Source organism: Somniosus microcephalus, chromosome 3 (genome assembly GCF_052327205.1).
Source record: "Somniosus microcephalus isolate GS21.2 chromosome 3, FLI_Smic_1.0, whole genome shotgun sequence".
Taxonomy (NCBI): Eukaryota; Metazoa; Chordata; class Chondrichthyes; order Squaliformes; family Somniosidae; genus Somniosus; species Somniosus microcephalus.
In genome coordinates, this window is record NC_140989.1 from 49,960,131 (window position 1) to 49,981,310 (window position 21,180).

A 21,180-nucleotide genomic window follows, 5' to 3' on the forward strand; every position below is an offset into this window, starting at 1 on the left:
AATGTGATCTTGCAAGCTCCCATGAGTCCAGTACAAATAACATTAACATTAAACGTAAATAGCACCGTCCTGGGAGAAGCAAAGCCGCTGCGTCTGTGCGCGCCGCCATTCCATTTCTCCTGTCCGACAATCTTCAGCCCAACGCCCGGGCCTGCTCACCAGCCGCCCCGCCCGGGGCTCCTTCCGTGACCTTCTCACCAACCGCCCCTCCTCGGGGCTCCTTCCGTGACCTTCTCACCAACCGCCCCTCCTCGGGGCTCCTTCCGTGACCTTCTCACCAACCGCCCCTCCTCGGGGCTCCTTCCGTGACCTTCTGCACCTGGTCTTCCCTGATGGTCACCCCTCCAGGTACTAACCAGGCCTAGCTCTGCTTAGACTTCCAAGCCTTGCCAGTGACCCTGTCCCTATGATCGGAATGCCATTTTACCATGGGAGTATTAACAGCTAAATCCAATCCTGTTCTCACTATAGGTTCACACACGTGCACTTTTCCAACAGTGGTCACCAGATAGCGATCAGGAGCAGGAACCCTTACCAAGAACAGTGGTACTGAGGCCATGAAGGCTTTTGCTGTCACTGTAATTGAATTAACTAATTCAGCACAGATTGGGATTGAATCTGGGTCTGGGAATTGAATTGGATTTAAACATGACTGGGACTGATCTCCCTCCCTCCGCCCGCATCAGCTCACTATATCACCTCCTGTTCTCAATCTTTCCATGGTGGTCTAACCAAATGGCATGTCTCTTTTCCTGCTAGTCCAATGGGAATATATTCATTTTTATTGATGATATTGTGATGAGAATGGCCTGCATTCTCCTCTGAATTACTGTCTGTTTTGGGGCAGCAAACAGAGGAAAATGTGTTCTTAAAGGAATTATCCTCCCAATTAAAGCCCACTACAAGCCTATTGTGCCACATTTAAACTTGATAAAAATGCATATTTCACAATAACATCATTAAATGTATCAATTGCATTGGGATTTTTTTTGTGTTTTTAATACCTTACTTGAAGGCCTCAGCCTCTCCCAAAAGCCTGGGTGTGGAGTTAATAGCCTGGAATTTCCTGGAAACTTGCATCATAGTAATGGTGCATCAATGGCATGTGCCATCATTCCAGAGTAGATGTTCCAGGAAATAATAGTGTATATGAATTATGCCATTGTTTGTGCTTGGCCATAATTTCCTGGTACCTTTGGACCACTTCGCTGATACCCTTGATGAAACCGAGAAAGGGTTACCTTCATAGCTCCGCCCACCATTGACGTGAATGGCAATCGCAAATTTCCTGGATTCACCTCCATTTTCTCGTCGTATCCACTTAGACTGAAAAAGAATGGCGCAGTCGACCTGATATTGGTGTGATTTGTGGCCCTCACATGACTCTCAGCCTGGAGAACAACAAAGGGGTTAGTAAAGCTGTGGAGCCTGATGCTTGCAGTCTGGAAACTGTTCTCCGATTCTCTTTTCTGATTCTCTCAGTTTGTCAGTCTTGCCATCCAGAGTCCTGTGAGTGTCTGAAAGCAATACCTTCAGAATGCCTCCCCTGTCCCTCTCTACACATTAAGAAGGTGAAAGGATTACAATCACCTATACGCAGGGCATTCCCCTGCTCTAGAGAGTGTACAGGAAGCGAATGTCATTCGAGGCTCTGTCAGAGGAGCTTGTGTTCACAGACTGTGCTTCACCAAGGACGCCTCTGTAAAATGCTGAAGGAAAACTAACACCAGTGGGAATGAAGAGGACGATGGCCCAGAATTTCTACAGCTCTAGTTCCTTCCAGTCAGGCACTGGACACCTCTGTAACTTTAGCCAAGGACCCTGCGTTCAACAGCTGACAGGTGCCTTCTTCTGCAGGGCACCCAACTTCATTAAATAGGTCCGTCTCGTCTCTGCTCAATCTCATTGAGGAAGGCCCATAGAAGAGCACTGATACTAACTAATTGGACAGTTCCTTCCGAGAGCCAGCATAGGCACGATGTATGATTCTAAATTACTTTTACAGTGCTTTTTTACACAACAATTTTTAACTAAATTTAACTTTTTAAAATTGATTTAAGATGAGTTTAACAGACGATGCACTTACCACCCAATGCCAAGATGACATCTTCTCAGCTTTTTATAGTGCCAAGTGGTGGGTCTGCAGGGTAAGCCATTGACAGCGCCGCAAACAAGTCCCTGGTTAATCATTAAGCTCATTGTAGTTTCGAGGAAATTGTGGCGTAAGTATAGTGCGGGAAGATCGGAGACCGCAACTGCCTGATTTACGCCGTGTGTCATTTACTGCAGGAAATTCTGGGATGATATTTTTGCCTAGAGCTGTGACTCGAGCTAAATTTGGATTATGCAGTCTAAACATGTGCAGTATGCCTAATTTCGCAGGATGCATCAGTACTGTTCAGTCAACTGTACTGATGGAATATTTTTCTTTACCTCCTAGCACTTTCTACCCAGTAGTTTTTCTTCAAATAATTTTGAAAAACAAGAGGACAAATTTCAAAAGCTTTACTGGAGGTAAAATTTATATTGTGTTTTCTTTTAACAGTAAGAGGCAGCGTGTGTGTCTGTCTGAGTGAAAAAGAAATGGCAGTGTTCTGAATGCATATCTGTTGTAGGTTTTTGTTTTATAAATTAATAAAATGTGTGTAAAATTAAGGGAGAGAGAGAGGAAGAGACTGGGGTTCGGGAGAAAGAAAGAGAGACTGTGTGCTGTCTTCATTTTAATGTTACTTCAATTTTGAAAAAATAGTTAAGTTTTGAAATCAACTAATTATCTTCACCTGACAGTTAGAAAAAGTTAATGCTAATCACGTACACCTGTGAGATGCAACTTCTAATTTATAACACCTGTGTAAGTCAAAGACTGCATAGCAAGAGGATGTCTTGCTGAGACCACACTTTAAGTATTGTGGCAGTTTTGGTCACCTTATCTGAGGAAGGATGTTCTTGCCATGGAGAGTGCAGCGAAGATTCACCAGGCTGATACCTGGGATGGCAGGAATGACGTATGAGGAGAGATTGGGTCGATTAGGCTTATATTCGCTAGAGTTTAGAAGAACGAGAGGGGATCTCATTGAAACTTATAAAATTCTAACAGGACTAGACAGACTAAATGCAGGAAGGATGTTCCCGATGGCGGGGGAGTCCAGAACCAGGGGTCACAGCCTAAAGATAAGGGGTAAGCCATTTAGGACTGAGATGAGGAGGAATTTCTTCACCCAGAGAGTGGTGAACCTGTGGAATTCTCTACCACACAAGGCAGTTGAGGCCAATTCATTAAATATATTCAAGAAGGAGTTAGATATATTTCTTAAGGCTAAAGGGATCAAGGGATATGGGGAGAAAGCAGGGACAGGGTACTGAATTTGGATGATCAGCCATGATCTAATTAAATGGCAGAACAGGCGCAAGGGGCCGAATGGCCTACTCCTGCTCCTATCTATGTAAGAGGTAGAGAGACCGATAGAAAGAAAGGCAGACAGGGATTCTTTCCTCATTCTAATATGACCTACATTGGAAAAAAAAAAGGTCAAATTTTGAAAGCCAACAAAGATAGGAAGAGAGGGTAGGAAGGAAAGTGGTTAAAGGTGATGTAGCCTTTGGCCTGTCAGTACCCACCTTTGGGAGGAGTGAGTGAGGGTTAGAGTGGATGGAGTGGGGAGGTGAGACAATGGAGCATAGTGGAAGAGAGGGAACAGGGGTTGAGTGGCTCATTCAAAGAGGAAAAGGTAGGAAGGAGAATGGCTAGTGGAACATGAAGGGATGGGGGATACAATGAGAGCAAAGGCATGGGAGAAGCTTGAATGATTGGGGGTGGGAGATGAGAAGGAGCCTGCTGAGGGCCGCATTTACCCCACAACCTCACGCCAAATGCAGCCTGCACGTCACACCACCAGACCACCCACCTCCTCCCACCCAGAAGGAAAGAACAAAAGAAAAAGGCAGAGAGAAGCAGACGAGGACAGAAAAGAGCAGCAGAGAAGAGAGAGAGTCAGAAGAGGCAAGACAGAGAGAATCAGCCACACAAAAACATCAGAGACAGGTAAGACAGTGACCATACTCTGCCACTTACTGTTTACAACGCCATGAGAGAAGACGAGTTATATATTCAATTCAGTACATGGTGCATATATTTAATTGAAAACTTTCACAGTTGCCTTGCTCCTATGAACAAACCTATTATGCTGCCAATAGAACTATTAGCACTCTGATTCCGTCACATTTTGACCAGATCCTAGAAATTCCAGTCAGTGGAACCATGGGATAATCATCCGCCGGCATTCAAAGGGGCATGTCAGGAGAGTTCCCAGGCTTCACTATTCTCGACAGAATGTGGTGGGACTACAGAGTTTGCTTCTGATATTTTGGTTGTGGGATTGATTAGCTCTGTCTATAGCCTACGATTTTCCAATATGGTTGGCAACGGGAAAGCTACTTAGCTGCCAGTGCAGACCTGTAAAAGGTATCCCATGATATCCTTGTTCTATCAGAGGCTTGACTGAGTCTCGTCATGTAGAATTGGCTTATTGTGATTCAAATCATGCTGATGGAGGAAACTCAGAACTGACATTATGGTCCTAGGTCACGAAGAGCCTTGTGGGTAAATTGTGGATTTTTTTTTTTATTATTGAGCCATTTACCAGCAAAATTACACACTCCAAAGCTAGACTAATGGACTTCAGGACACTTCCAGATGTATCATTGATACTATAAAGCTTCTTAAACAGGAAAGTGGCTAGTTAACTGTTCGAGAAGCTTTAAAGTATCAATGGCGCTGATTTTCTCGTAGGGCGGGATCATTCTGGGCGAGCAACAAGCTCACATGTCGGGACCCGGAAAAAGTTTGGCCTAAAAATTCCGTCGTTTTGCGCCTAACGGGGCGCAAAGCAACTAGCGCCTGGGCACGCGCCGCCAACACCTCCCGCAGAATTCAGCATGAGGTTAACGGCGGGCGTAACAGTTAGCACCCTGCGCCGCCAGCGATGGTGTCATCGCCGTGTGTGGTGCCCCGCTCGCGCCCCGGCCATGATCTTCGGTAACGCCCCCTGACTTACCGCCAGACGCTATGTCCGATGGGGTCAGGGGAGCCTACCTGCGGCCAAGGCGGCGCTAATTAAAGGGAAGGTGCCAGGCGGCCATTTTTGTTGCTGGCCGCCTGCCAGCACCTGCCCCCGTTGCCATCCCCGGCCTCCTGAGCAGCCCGCCCCGTGGCGTGCCAGCTGCACTCTGTGAGCCCAGCACTTCCCCTGAGTGCCGGGCTCTTTTGCTGGCACTACGATCCCTGGTGGCCCAGCTGGGCCCCAGGTCACGCTGCGCTAGGCCCCTCCCCTTTAATAAGGGGAGGAAGGCCTGCAGTACCACGGTGCGATGTGCCACAGAGCGTGGCGCTGCGGCATGTAGCGCCACGAGATTCACTCGCAGCGCCCCAAGAGGGAGGCGGGGTGCTTCCATAGCACCCCGCTTCCCTCTTGGGGCACTACCGGTGAATTTCAGCCACGGGGGTGCTAAAAGTAGTGCCCCGGAGAAGTTAGCGCCCCAAAGGGGACGCGACTCAATTTTTCCCCCTTCAACTCCTGAGCCTCATTTTAGTATTCAGGCTCCAACTCCTGCCTGAACCCGTCATAAACCACTGCCTGGCCGGCATGTGGGAACGGAAATTCAGCTGGCAGGAAGCCCGCAGGAACAGTCCCCGGCAATCAGGTGAGGTTAGGATAGAAAATTATATTTTACTTATTTGGTACAACAAGAAGTTGCATTTTTATAGTGCCCCTTATGTAGAAGAAGACCTCAGAGTACTTTACAGGAGATGGGAAGGATTAATGTGCCACCTCAAAGCACAATCAAAAAGAGTGGTTCTTAAAAGGTGTATGAAGAAAGCTAAAAATCTGAAGTACTTTAGGGAGAGAGTTCCAAACTGTGGTGTCTGAATGCTCAGCTCGGGGGGAGCAGTAATCCAGTGTGGATGGGAGGCTGTAGGCCGAGACATTTGGCTGGAGATCATTCAGATAAGGCAGGCTGAAAATGTGGAGAGATTTGAAAATGAGCATTAGGAGCTTGAAGCTGATGCACTGGTGGACAGAGCCAAAGAAATTTTGCATCGACAAGAGTGTTGGATACATGGGACAGAACTGTGGCTAAAAAGCTTTGGATTAATTGGAGTTTGTGAAGGAAAGAAAAGTGAGGGCTCATGAGAAGGATCGAGGTGATCAGAGCCTATATTAGGGTTCTTTGGCAAGGGAAAGCAGTGTTGCAGATGTGGAAAAATGTGCTCCTGGCAGCTGACCAAACATGCGGTAGGAAGAACAAGCTGAAGGTTAAGCAGAATGCTGAGGTTGCATACCATCTGGTTCAACTTAGTGCGTTGCCAGGGAAGTTGATGGCACCAGCGTCAAATGTCTTGATGTTGGAACCAAAAACGATGGCTTCAGTTTTTCCGACCGTAAGCTAAAGGAAATTTTGCCTCATCCACAACCTGATGCTTTGTAAAACGATAAAGAATAAAAAGTAGAAATTCCACGGACCCTTTTGAGGGGGGAAGAAGTGCAGTGGGGGATGGGGAACTTCTGCCCACCACTTTGCCCTGCCACTGACCCAATCTCAAATCCCAGCGAAGGGATTATTAGATACTCGAGGCAAGCCATGTGCCCATAGCAGCGCGACAGAGGCGCCCACTTCGCCGAGGAGGTGGGAGTCGGAGCAGCACCCAGCCATTCCAGAAGAGGGTACCCGATGCCCAGGTAGGCTGAAGAGAAACGAGCTAATGGGTAGATGCAGTGCCATCAGCTGTCCACAGTATGAAGGAGCCTTTCTGCCAGCTCCTCGCCGCTACGCACCACTTCCAGGATTGTTTGTCGGACGTGAGTTGGGTCAGATAATATGTTTGCCCAGATATGTCCAGGAGTATTTTTTAATAAAGGAAAAGAAAGAAAGACTTGCATTTATATAGCGCCTTTCACGACCACCGGATGTCTCAAAGCACTTTACAGCCAATGAAGTACTTTTTGGAGTGTAGTCACTGTTGTAGTGTGGGAAACACGGCAGCCAATTTGCGCACAGCAAGCTCCCACCAACAGCAATGTGATAATGACCAGATAATCTGTTTTTGTTATGTTGATTGAGGGATAAATATTGGCCGGGACACAAATGAGAACAAGTGCCCCGGGGCAGACCGGCTGCTCTGGGCCGACACAATATCAGGCAGCCCAGCCAGCTTCTGGCCACGAAAGGTAAGGAGAAGGGAAGGCCCCGATCTCTGGAGGTGGGGTGGGGGAACCGGAGCTACAGCGGTCCAGTCTTGCTCTTCCAATCCCACAAAAATGAAGAGGTACTTCCCTCTGGGATCGTCTTCGACAGGGTTGCCAGCTGATACTAGTCAGAGCGTAGACTGCACACGCTCCACCCAGTTCAGACCAGAAATGGCAATCGGGACCCTCTGTGCATCATGGGACCCTGATTAGCATTTTAAATGAGCCTACCGCCTGACTCACAGGCCGCCCAGCGGTAGGCCCACAGGAACATCGCCGTGGCAACAGCAACGGTGGTAACGGGATGTTAGGCCATTGCCCATCGTTTTTTGGGGGAACAACCCGGCGGGAGGCCTGACAATTTAGTCCACAGTGTGTGACTTGACACCGTGAGTATCACCATTCTGCCAGACCTCTGGCCTGAAGAGCAGAATCCTGGCCACAATATGTGACATGTGAACATTAAAGGAGAAGACAAGTGTAAAGGAACTTTTATTCAAAGTGCTTATATTTAAAAACAAAAAGCACTTTCAAAATAATTAGCGGAATTTTTTTTTTTAAATGTCAATTTCTCATCTGAACCAAATGGACCATCTCATTGTGCCAGCTGTCCCTGAGGTACCCATGCTCCGAGCACAGATCACTCTCATAGCAGCAAGAGTGTACATTCACTGTCCATTGTATAAATGCCAGGCCCAAACCTCTGACTGCAGCGTACAGTCTCAGACCACTATTAGGATAGTCTAAGGTCCTGCTGCTTCCAATTTAAAGAGAGGCCTCACTGCCACGATAGATTCACTGAGCTTTGCTTCTAATCAGTTAAAGGATTGACCTGAAGTAATTACTATTCAGCGTTTTCCACCAATATACAGTACCCCAATGATTTACGAGTCAAACTATTACTGTTTAGCTGGCCGTAATTCCTTGATTGTGTTAGATGATGTCATATCCTTTTCTGACCTCCATTCCCAGCTTCCTGCTACAATTTCTCCAAGGAGAGAAAAAAGAAAGCAATGACTGTACAGATAAATAACACCCCCAAAATATCCTGGCACTTCAGATGTCACATGGTCTGCTTAATCCCAGTGCAGTGCTACATGTGGAAGATAAATGGGAGCAGTTCTGGGCGTTCAGGAAGCATGAACTACATAAGTCACGCTGTGAAAATGCAATGTAATGTGAGTGTCAGTATTCTAAAGATCTTTCTTCCGATTTCCTTCTGTCTACCTTGAAGTATTGGTTAATTGGCTTGAGCTCTGAGGCTCCGAGTTTCTTGCTCTTTGCTGTTTGCAGGACTGGTTCCTAATGTACGTGTTGAGGGGATAATGGTTTCATTTCTGTGAACTGCAGGACATTAATCCAGTTGTGGAGTTCAGATGACACTCATCACAGAAATGTGATGCTCGAGTAATGTCATTTCCTCTAACTCCGAGATTGGATTAGTACCTTAGATATACTCACCGTATGAGTTTGTGGGAATGATTTCAGTTCCAGCGTTAATCAGGTGGTGGGTGAGGTGTGCGCCTGAAGGTATATGAATGGGACCGGAGCCATTTTTTGTGGTGGGGCCTCATTTTGAATTAAATCGGCGAGCAGCCGGTGCCAAATACACGCCCTGTGGGAGGGTGGGAAATCTGATGTTGCGGCCGCTACTTTAAAGGCAGCCTGCAACACCTTGAAAGGGGTTGCTTTGTTCAGTGGTGAATAGCGGACAGTGATGGCGTGCAGCAGAAGCAGGCTTACTTCGATTAGGGCCCCCAGATTCTCGAACGCAGCAGTGGAGGTGCTCATTGACCAAGTGAACAGCAGGATGGAATCCTCTCACCGCCCTCCGCCACTCCACCCCATGGGAACTAGGGGCCAAGACAAATTAGTCAGCAGACATGGAGAGAGGAGGCAAAGCAAAATGTCCCCAGAACCTGGCTGCAGTGCAAGAAAATGTTAACAGATAATTCGATGAAGCAGTTTCAGATTACAAGGATTAGAGTGTATTGGTAATCTTCTACACGGGTAGTGATGTTTAATTCTGCTTAACAGTGCAAAATGTAACTGGAGTCATGGGGGTAGAGTTTCCACCACTTTTTCACCCAGATTCCAGCCGAACCAGTGCAAACCTGAGTTACACCCAAAAACACTTGCGTTCGTGTTTTCCATGATCTTTTACACTGGTTTAGGATTCAATTCGCCCGGAATAGGCCCTGCCCACAAAACACCCACCCCACCCCTCCCCCCCCACATTGAGATATTCCACTGATTGCACTGATTCAGAAAGACTCTTCAAACTGTGCTCGTTTTCTTAGGTGCACAGGCATTGGTAGGCACGTTTTTTCACATCAAAACTGTTTGGGGGGAAAAATTCGGTATCGCCCCATTTGGGGCGCCATTATCGGCCGTGCGCAAAGTTTAGCGCCTGGCGCTAGTTATCGCCTCCGACAGCAAACTTGGCTTTTATCGCCCCGGAGGTGATTGGAGCACTAAATCAGGCGCTTCACACCTGTCTTAAGGTGCAAAGGCCGAGGAGTGAGGCGCTACCTCAGAGCGCTGGCGAAGCAAGGAAGGGCGAATCAAAATAAACCTGCAAAGTGCTGCTCAGTACCCAAAACTCCTTCACACAGCGTTGAATCTCTCCAGAAGTCTCTCTCTCTCTCTCTCTCTCAGAATGCGTGGTGCAAAAATGTCACCGACAAAAAAAGGCAGGAAGCGGTCGCCCTTAAATAGCGCTCCCCTAGTCCCTTTCTGACAGCATAACGCTCCCCTCAACCTGTCGTTGCTAGCGGCAGGCGGTAAGGCAGGGGGCGCCACTCAATATCCGGTCCGGGACGCTAACGGGGCGTTGCACACTCGACTGACGTCACAATCTGCCGGCGCAGGAGATCATGGCGGAAGTGTTTAGCGCCGCCGCAAAATGTCTAGTTAATTTCGTGAGCGACACAAACATCGCCGCGCCCGGGCGCTTGTTGCTTTGCGCCCCAATTGGCGCCCTCTTAAGGCACTAACGGGAGGCGCAAACAACTGACTTTTTCCCCCTTTTAATTTTCTAAGAAACTGACTAGTGTACACCAATTAAACTGGTAAATGATTCAGTCTAGTTTTTATAGTCATTTTCAATGAATTTTAAATCAGGTTACTCACAAGTGGAGGATGGGGCACTCTTATTAAAAACACTTCTTTTTGCTGATAAACCCATTTTCAGCTGTATTAATAAAACTGCACCAGGTCACCACTCTTCAATACATCAAGGAATATTTTTTAATGGATAGAAAAAAAAACCCGATTACATTCTATTCCGCTGCCCGATTGCCCTGGATCACGGAAGATTTTACCACTGTGATGATGCAAATTAATTTTATCCAAAACTTGAACTGTAACCTAACCAGTGCAGTTTTGAGCGCAATTTCCCGATTACGCCCAAAGCGGAAACTCTACCCTGTGATGCTTATAATAGATTCGTTCTCCGCCCCCCCCCCCCAAAAAAACAATTTTCCATTGATTTAACAACGTAACCAACTGACAGCACACAGGACAATTCCAGCCAGGAGTTGCTGCAGCTACAAACATTTATTTAGTTGCTTGACGCAACTGATGATATGAACCCCTTTATATCAGTTCCCCAATGATATCAACGGCACAGATTTTGAAATCAAATAACAAAAGAAACTGCAGAAATATGCAGGGAAAAAACGATGTAAAATTGAAAAGGACTATTTTGTAATCATTTCTTTTCTAATGTTGAGCATGGAGGGAATTTTAACTAGGAGCGGGTTACAGGTGGGCAGGGGCAAGCATCAACCTCCCTCCCCAACATCCTCAATTGGAGGCCCGAGCTATTTTAACTCCCGGGCATCATTTACATCCACCTGGGCAGCTGCCTGCCGGAAATGGGCATAAAAAAGCCGCTGGCTGATGACCCAGAGGCCGTCCACCGGAAGTCGGGTATGTCGCGGGTGGGCGCGAGGGTTACGGCAGGGTGTTCCAGGTGACGGGGAACTCAGTGCAGCAGAGGCCCACACTTTCCTTGTAGGGCCCGGTTAAAAGTTATCTTTTTTTTTTATTCGTTCATGGGATGCGGGCGTCGCTGGCAAGGCCAGCATTTATTGCCCATCCCTAATTGCCCTTGAGAAGGTGGTGGTGAGCCGCCGCCTTGAACCACTGCAGTCCGTGTGATGAAGGTACTCCCACACTGCTGTTAGGGAGCCAGTTCCAGGATTTTGACCCAGCGACCATTTAGAGCCTCCGCTTCCCCACCCCCCCCCCCCCCCAGGACAGGTTTTGTATGTATTAATGTTTTGCCTGTATTAATGAGGCTCCCGCCTGAGTCAGGTGGGCACTTCGGCTGCCTAATACAAGGACCCAGTTAAAGAGGCAGCGGGCGGGAATGGAGTGGACATGTATTCCGAGATGATTTTAACTGCATGGCCGTCCCGATCCCGCTGGACGGGGTGGGTTAAAATCGCACCTCAGTGTTTAAAATAAGTTCCTGATGGGGAGAATCTCTCTTTAAAAGGAGCTCCTGATGGCGAGACTCGCTCTTTAAACTTCAGGCACAGCCCGGTTTGTCCCTTTATTATTCGGATGAGGTCCTGCCTGCCCTCTCACGTGGCCGTGAAAGGTCCCATGGCATTATTGGAAGAAGAGCATGGGAGTTATCCCCGGTGTCCTGGCCAATATTTATCCCTCGACCAACATCACTGATTATCTGGTCATTGTCGCACTGCTGTTTGCGAGAGCTTGCTGTGTGCAAATTGGCTGTCGCATTTCCTACATCACAACAGTGACTACACTCCAAAAAAGTACATAATTGGCTGTAAAGCACTTTGGAGCCTCCTGAAGTCACGAAACACCCTGGCCTAGAAATTGGCCTGAGGCGCCCAAGCGGCGCAAAGTTCGCCTGGGTGCTGGAATTTGCGCCGCGATCGCCGCAAATTCAGTTGAAGTGCCCCTAGAGGGAGACGGGGCGAGGCTCGAGGCGCTCCGCGTCCCTCTTAGGGCGCTGAAAGTGAATTTCGCAGCGCTACGTGCCGCAGCGCCACACGCTGCGGCACGGCATGCTGCGGTACTGCAGGCCTTCCTCCCACTGTTAAGGGGGAGGGGCCTGCAACAGCGCGAGCCCCGATCGCGAGTGCCGGCAAAAGAGCCCGGCACCAAGGAGAAGTGCCGGGCTCTCGGGAAACAGCCAGCAATGCCGCCGGGGGGGGGGGGGGGGGAACCAGGAGGCCGGGGACGGAGGTGCTGGCAGGCGGCCGCCGAAAAAGCAGCCGCCCCACACCTCCACCTTAACTTGCACTTCTGCCGGCGCAGCAAGGCCCCGTGAACCGGGCGCGGGTAGCGAACGGCGCTACAGCGGCGTTCGCTACCAAATATCGCGATCGGGGCGCGAATGGGGTGCTGCGCACACCGATGATGTCATCGGTGGCAGCGCAGCGCAAAAGGCTAACACCACCATTAGCGCCCCTGCTGAATATCGCAGGAGGCGCAGCCAGTGGCACTACAGCCACTGACTGCCTCTTTAGGCGCTAACAGGTGGCGCTACTCACCCAACTTATCCCCCCTATATAAATGCAAGTCTCTCTTTCTTTTGCTTTTTCTGATAACTCGGCTATTAGACAATAGTAATGTCAGCAAACACCAGAGGCATAACCTGACCGGCCTATACGGTGGAAGTGCCTCAGAGTGCCACAGGCTACAAAGGTGCATGGGCCCAACAGAGGAGCTGCTTTATTGTGTGCCTTGCGCTAGAAATGTTGCAAATAACGTGGTTAGGTGTTGGAAAGGCTGTTGGGAGTTACTGACTCGATCACTAGTCTGAAAGTCCAGAAATCTATTGGTGCCGTTCAAGCAGGAAGGGAAGGAAATGTGTGAGGTGGGAGAAATGAGCAATCTCTTCAACTGTAAAAATCTGATTATTCCGCATTGAATTCACCTTAAGTCTAAAACCTTGATTAGTCCATTTAGCCAAAGAAGTGAATCACAATATCTGATTTACTGACACCACTAAATTAAATGCACTATGTCCCTACCATCATTTTGTTGGTGGTTATGCCTATTTGGTTACAGATCTGTCACTGCTAGGAAAGATTTGAAGTGTTAAATTAAGAATTATAGGGGCTGATTTAAATGGTCAAATCGGCATTAACAAGGCGCTAATGGCCTCAAACTGAGGTCAGTATCACGCCATTAACATCGAATAACCTACCTCTTGTACAAGGTGATCGCCGCCCCAGCCAGAAACAGGTCCAGCTCTCGCTAGAAGGAACTCAGCGAATCAGCATTCACCACATGAGCCAGCAGCCTGTACCATAGGTCCACTATTCTCTGGGAAAAGAAGAACCTCCTAACATCCAACCTAGTTCTGCCCTTACATAACTTGTAAGAGTGATCCCTAGTCCACCCTAACTTATTCAGTAGAAACAATTGCACTACACCAGCACAATCTAATCCCTTCATCATATCAATTTTATCAAATGGCCCCTGAGTCTACACTTTTCCAAAGTATAGAGATCCAGCTCTTTTGAGCCTATCTGGATAACTAAGATGCTTTAAACTGGGAATTAATCTGGTGGCCCTCCTCTGCACTCTTTCCAAAGCCTCAAAGACAAAAACTGGACACAGTATTCTGACTGAGGCCTAACCAAGGTCTTGTACAAAGACAAAATGGTATGCTTTGCTTTATAGTGAATTGTACTGTAAATACACCCTTGGCCCTAGCACCCTATTCGCTTTAGCTATTGCTTCACGGCATTGGTCATGAATCTTTAGAGATGATGCACTAAAATGCCCAGATCTCTTTCTTTCACCACTGGCTTTAATTCTTTTTCCTGAAGGGTGTATGTATATTCAGCATTTGACTTGCCCACAAGCACTTTTCTAAGTTAAACGTCATTTACTAGTCACGGGCCCAATCCCCCAGCACATCTTGTAGTATTCGAGAATCCACTACAGTCCTAACTCTCGCGCATATCTTGGCATCATCAGCAAACTTGCAGATCATTCACCCAACATCTACATCTAGATCGTTAATGAAAATAGTAAATAGCAAAAGTCCTAACACCGATCCCTGTGGGACATCACTGGTGACTGGTCTCCATGCAGACCCAAGTCCATTGACAACCACTTTCTGTCTATGGGCTTTCAGCCAATTCTCAATCCAGTGCAGTAGATTACCACTAATTCCAGAAGATGCTATCTTGTTCCACGATGCTTGTGATTTCCATAGGTATCTGCATAACTATCAGGCAGTTATAGACTACCAAGAGTTTCCTTGCACTGCCTCTACTGGAGTTCTCCTTCCTCGCCTCCCTCCTGGTGCATGGGCATCCGTTTCCCTTTCTCTGCTTCACTCTTTCTCTCTAGCTGTACAATGACCACTTCCCACAATTTGTGCTCTAGGAACCCTTCCTCATCCCTTATGGTGAAGAGTGTCTCCAACTGTTCCTCAAACTCAGTCATTTTGAGCTTGAGAAAATCCACCTGGAAACATTTCTTACACTTGTGGTTTCCCCGGACACTCGTAGTTTCCAGAAACTCCCACATCATGTACATTTCCCACAACACTTGTTTCCACTGTCCTGCTATAATAAATTGACACAAATGGTTCAGACAATATAATAACTGAAAGTCAACTACACTTCAGTGCTGAACTCCAGTTCAGGTCAAACTCCTTGTATTCACACATGCCTTCTCACATCCCTGACCTCTTGCAAGAGTATTGCATGAGAAGAGTATTAAAGCATATTGATGTCAAGATTTTTGCTACAGTGTACTGGTGCCAAAATAGCAAGTAGGCTTACTAGCACATACTGGATAAAAAGGTAACTGTGTGGAAAACATGGAAGTAATTCCCCTTTGGACTTGCCTTAATGCGCAATTATGTCAAAACGCTTAAGACTGGTTAGTGTCATTTAACAATGCTCATAAACCCGCAGCCTCAATTAAACAGCAAGGATTCTTGAACAAGAATGCAAATACTCTTTTACTAATTGATGTGACTTCAGCCATCATGTAACAGAGGATTTTTATTATGCAAATTATACAATCAACTCTTCAACTGTTGGCAGTTCAAGGGACACTCGGGTCTCCCTGGACTATCGGTTTTGTATGTTTTCAGCTCATGCACAGTGTGAAGCGAACCGTAATATTCCAGTAATAAAGCTACTCTTAAAGCGTTATTTCTCAGCACAATTTCAAGTCAAACCACAACTGCAGGACAAGGGAGCATAGATACAAACTTGTAAAAGGCAAGTACAAAGTCAATGTCAGGAAGCACTTCACATTATGGGTGAATAGTTTGGAATGATCTGGGGTGAGGTGTAGAGATTTTTTTTTAATTGGTATTTTTAAAACATTTAACTACTAAAATCAATGTTAGAAATACAATTTTACCTACAGATAAAAAGTAAGCAGATGAAATTAAGAATTTAGGAGTAATTTCATTACACAGAGAGTGGTGAGAACATGGAGTGGTCAAAGCATTGATACATTTAAGGGGAGGCTTGCACACATGAGGGAGAATGGAATAGAGGGATATGAGGGTGAGGTGGGAAGAGATAATTAGAGGGGGGGGAGGCTTGTGTGGAATATAAACAGACCAGTTGGGCCGAATGGCCTATTTCTGTGCTGCAGATTCTATGTAAAGTCTCAGCACACAAAGAATTGAAAATCAACTTCACTCACAGGAATCATGTCCCAGCTTCATTCAATGTGTCATTGTGACGATTAGTCTGTTGTTGACCGGCAGTTTGATTGAGGGAGGAGGTGAGATGTTCAATTCAAATACAAACATGCTGTGTGATTTGTTCAACTACGTGTCTAATCGTCAACTTTTAAAATGTTATAGATAGCTATTTAAATTCAACTTGGCTGTAGTTACTGTTTTTAAAGGGATAAATCTGTCTGATTTTTTTCAAATTAACAAGTTTATATGAAACTTTCAAAGAGGCAAGACGCTGTCTGTAATCTTTGAAGCAAATCTGTCAGAAATTTCCAAAGACTTTGTCAACCAGAAACTTCTTTTTATCTTTTCACTAACTACAGAACAACAATGCATAAAATGTAATTCAAATTTAGCTTCGCATAGAAGTTGCAAGTTATTAATTATTTTCTACAATGAAGAGCCAAATAAGCTTAACTATTTCTGTAAAAAAAAATGTTGAATTACTGCTATATTTAATTCATTCATGTTTAATAAGCCTGTTTGGCAGTTAAAGCTGAAAACAATGTCTGATGGAATGGGAATTTGTTTTCAGTTTGGGAAACAGCCCTGTTTGTATAAGTGAGTAATTTATAGAACTGAACATATATTCATTTGAGTGTTGAACTGTTGAGTTATATTAATTCAGCATTGAAGCTGTTAGTCAGTACAACAATTAGCCACACTGGGCATGTTGGAAGGTCCATCTGGTTTATATAATTGGTCAAATTTTGTTTGATAACGCTCTTGTGAAGCACCTTGGGACATTTTACTATGTTAAAGGCGCTATATAAATACAAGTTGTTGATGTTGGTCAACACGGTAAATGGCTCCCCACTACATGTTTAAAAGATTGGAATGTGAATGACAAGCCCATAAAACCCACTCTTTTTTTCTTTGTTTTGTTTTAGGTTTTGGCATGACAACTCCAGCAACTGTGGCAGGAAAAGTGTTTCTGATATTTTATGGCCTACTCGGATGTGCAGGAACCATTCTGTTTTTCAACCTCTTCCTGGAGCGCATCATTACCCTGCTGGCTTTTGTCATGAAGGCGTGCTACCAGAGGCAGCTGCGGAATAAAGGCCTGCTGCCACCCATCATTCGCCGGCGATCCGCCATCATGGACACGGGCAGCTTAACCGGATGGAAGCCGTCTGTGTACTACATCATGCTGATCCTGGGGATCGCAGCGATTATAATCTCCTGCTGTGCTTCCGCAATGTACACGCCAGTGGAAGGATGGAATTACACCGACTCGTTGTACTTCTGCTTTGTCACGTTCAGTACTATTGGCTTTGGGGATCTAGTCAGCAGTCAGAACGCAGCCTATACAAATCAGGGATTGTACAGATTTGGTAATTTTGTATTCATACTCTTGGGGGTATGCTGTATCTATTCGCTCTTCAATGTCATCTCCATTGTGATCAAGCAGTTTCTTAACTGGCTACTGAAGAAACTAGAATGTAGGTGCTGCCCAAGGTGCCAGAAAGGAAAGATGCGCACTGGGCGGCGCAATGCTATCACGCCGGGACAGTCTCGTATCCGTAGGAACCACGTCTTGGCAGATACAGATGGGCCGTGTGACAGTGATGCAGAGGGAAGGAGGCTCTCTGGGGAAATGATCTCTATGAGGGACCTCACTGCCTCCAACAAGGTGTCACTCGCCATCCTGCAGAAGCAGCTGTCAGAAACTGCCAACGGTTATCCTCGGACAGTTTGCGTCAACACCAGGCAGAATGGCTTCTCGGGAGGGGTGGGTGCTTTAGCCATTATGAATAACAGGTTAGCAGAAACCAGTGAAACTAGGTAATAAATAAAAAGCTTTAGCGGCAATCAGGGCAGTCAGATTTTATTCAGCAAATGCACAGAGTACTCATCCTGGTGTCTTCTACAGCACATCTCCATTATACCCAAAGTGATTCATTGCATCTCACTCCACATAGAGTTCCATGGTCTACAGGACTCAACTTAAAATATGTACATTTCTGAGGCTGCATCTATTATTGTTAGAGTTTTCTCTCCCAGTTTAAAGGGTATGTCCCTCTCCTCATTTGCTTTTTTGTTGTTTGCAGTCTTTCCTCATAGGTTTATATGGTTCTTTCCAATAGGTGGGGATTCAGAGCAAGATCAAGATCGAACCATGTTGTTCAAAACTTCTCCAAACCTTCATCATCTGGCTTTTCCCTTATTACAGAAATGTGCCTGCTGAGAAAACTCTTTTTCATATTTGAAATAAATAACACATATCGAGTCCCTGCAGTCTCTGGTACTCAGATACAGGTCACAAAGAAGAGCGTTGTACTTACTTTATTTGCAAATTGGGATTGGTCAGGTTTGCAAAGCCCTGGTAGTATTGGGACTTATATATTATTCATATTCTAATTATATCAGTGATCAGGAAATCAGGAAAATGCAGCATAAAATATTGATATGTGCTGTAACCTGAAAAGCAAAGTATGAAGTATTGCGTGAACAACTGTCCAATGAATAGGTCAATGACTCGCAATCAGACTCGCAAAGAGATAAATAGAACAGATTAAAAGATCAGAAAATGCTGGAAATACTCAGCAGGTCAGGCAGCATCTGTAGAGAGAGAAACAGAGTTAACGTTTCAGGTTGATGACCTTTCATCAGAACTGGAAAAAGTTAGAGATGTAACAGGATGGAAGGCAGGAGAGATTCTCCTTCTTAGGCAGTCCCTCGGAACCAAGGATGACTTAAGCAGGAGAGATTAAGAGACAAAAGGGATGATGGTGCAAGGCAAAAAGGAGATGGTAATGGGACAAGTTAAGAAACAAAAGATGAGTCTAGATGAAGTGTAAATGGCAATGGCAAAAACATCAACAGCTGCCATGTGAAAAAAAATAAGGGCAGAGGTTACGGTCCAAAATTGTTGAACTCGATGTTGAGTCCAGAAGGCTGTAAAGTGCCTAATCGAAAGATGAGGTGCTGTTCCTCGAGCTTACATTGAGCTTTGTTGGAACAGCGAAAGAGGCCGAGGATGGAGAGGTCAGAGTGGGAGTGGAGCGGAGAATTAAAGTGATAGGCGACTGGAAGCTCGGGGGTCACCTTTACTGACTGAACAGAGGTGTTCCGCAAAGCGGTCACACAATCTGCATTTGGTCTCCCCAATGTAGAGGAAAGATTTTCCAAAAGCAACCTACTGCGAATGCTGGAGATCTGAATCTTGAGGAATAGCACCCCACAGCCTTCCAGACTCAACATTGAGCTCAACAATTTCAGATCATAACCTTTGCCCCCATTTTCTTGGATGGCAAGTGTTGATGATTCTGCTATTCCCATTTACACCTCCTCTGGACCCATCTTTTGTTTCTTTACTTGTCCCATTACCATCTCCTTTCGCCTTGCACCATCGTCCCTTTTGTCATTTAATCTCTCCTGCCTTCCACCCTATCACAGACCTTCCCTTTTGTTCTTTCCTCCCCTCCCTGCTTTCCCTGCCCCTACACTTGCTTAAAACCTGTTACATCTCTAACTATTTCCAGTTCTGATGAAATTTCATCGACCTGAAACGTTAACTCTGTTTCTCTCTCCACAGATGCTGCCTGACCTGCTGAGTATTTCCAGCATTTTCTGTTTTTATTACAGATTTCCAGCATCCGCAGTGTTTTGCTTTTGTTTTAGATTAAAGGATCAGTTTGGTTTCTGACCAGCTATTTACAATGTACCAAAATTGTATCAAAATTTAAATTCCCCGACCAGATCCTCCCTCACTAAAACAAATCTCATCTACCATTCCATCTAACTCAAAACATTTTGAGGATCTTCCTCATATCTCTACAGGGGTCAGCACAAACCACATGCAATCCAATATAACCCAGATTTAAAGTCTACTAGTAATTCATGAGTAATTGGCCAGCCTGCATTTAGAATACTAACACTGTCACTGCGGAAGAACAGAAGTGATATGGCACTACTTTGTATTGGCAGATAATACTTGTAAAATGAATGCCAGCCTTTTTAGGGCTTGAGTAGACACAAAAGGGACGATTTTGAACTGCCGCTCGCTTGCTTCTTGCTTAAGGAAAATCAGGGAGGGAACCTCGGTTCCCCCTTGGATGCCCAAGACTTAATTGATACAATTTTCAGGTGGGCTTGTAAATGGGCGCATAATTCTTCCACCTGATTTGGGCGGGAGGTTTTTTAAAATATGCAAATTGGGGACCTGTGCCATTGTAGGACTCTGATTGCAATTTTGAAGTACAAATGGACGGGGCGTGTGCCGTGGACACTCCGCCCATTTGCACCAGGGGGTGAGTTGCCTAACCAGTGGAACTTAAGGTGGCCACTCCACACAAAGGCCCCAGACCGCTTTTTCTTTATGGAGCGAGGAGGACTGCCCCTGGTTCCACAGAAGTACTGCGGCCTGCTGCCTGCCTTTGCTTGCACCCCCCACCACCCCCACCCTCTCTGGGATCAGGAAAGGAGCCTGACGATTTCCCGCCCACCCACAACCAGCGAGCTGCAGCTAGGCGCCTATGGAGACAGCTTTCAATTGAGGTCCTATCCTGAACATGCTTTGGGCCTCCTGACGCTGGCTTTGTATGGGCAGCACCGCCACTCATCCGACTTCAGGCCCATCCTGGGTGTATGCTTAAAATCGCTCCATATGTTTCACACTGAGTAAAGTCGCGACTAAATATTGTTACATAGGAATGTTTACTGGGTTAACAAGGAGGCAGCTGGGCCCTACACTGATGTGTAAGCAGTCCCGTGCAATATGGTTTTAAGTAGGTTCACGGACTCCCAGGCCGCCTGCCTTTTCTGCGGCCTGGAGGAGTCCATGTTCCATGTTTACATGGAGTGTGAGAGGTTGCAGCCCCTCTTCCATTATTTGAAGGGACTGCTCCTCGATTTTTGGCTGCACTTCAGTCCCACGCTCCTGATCTTTGGTCACCCGGTGCGGAGGGGAGCGGGCAGATTGGAGGACCTCCTCGTTGGACTGCTCCTGGATCTGGCCAAAGTAGCCATTAACTGGTCCAGGCAGCGGGCGGTTGAGGAGGTCGTTCGGCCCGATTGCCTGCCTCTCTTCCGCAGCCATGTTCGCGCCGGGTGACCCTGGAGATGGAGCACGCGATGTCCGTCGGCACACTTGAAGCCAGTGGGCACCGCGGGGACAGGAGTGCATCATCACCCCGGCCAACAAAATTTTAATTTAATTTGTTAAGTTTTATTAGTTACAGTTGATTTGGTTTAGTGTCCACACAAAAGAGTACATTGGTGCGTAAA

General features: G+C 46.4%; 1 protein-coding gene across 1 annotated transcript in view; it reads left to right on the forward strand.

Moving 5' to 3' along the window:
* kcnk12 (potassium channel, subfamily K, member 12) overlaps positions 1-18,223 on the forward strand; it is a 61,565-nt gene extending 43,342 nt beyond the window's left edge. Inside the window, exon 2 of the mRNA XM_085980368.1 lies at positions 16,842-18,223. Coding sequence (XP_085836494.1) covers positions 16,842-17,740 — 899 coding nt within the window. The 3' untranslated portion in view covers positions 17,741-18,223. The remainder of the gene's footprint in view (positions 1-16,841) is intronic.
* The last annotated feature ends 2,957 nt before the right edge of the window (positions 18,224-21,180 follow it).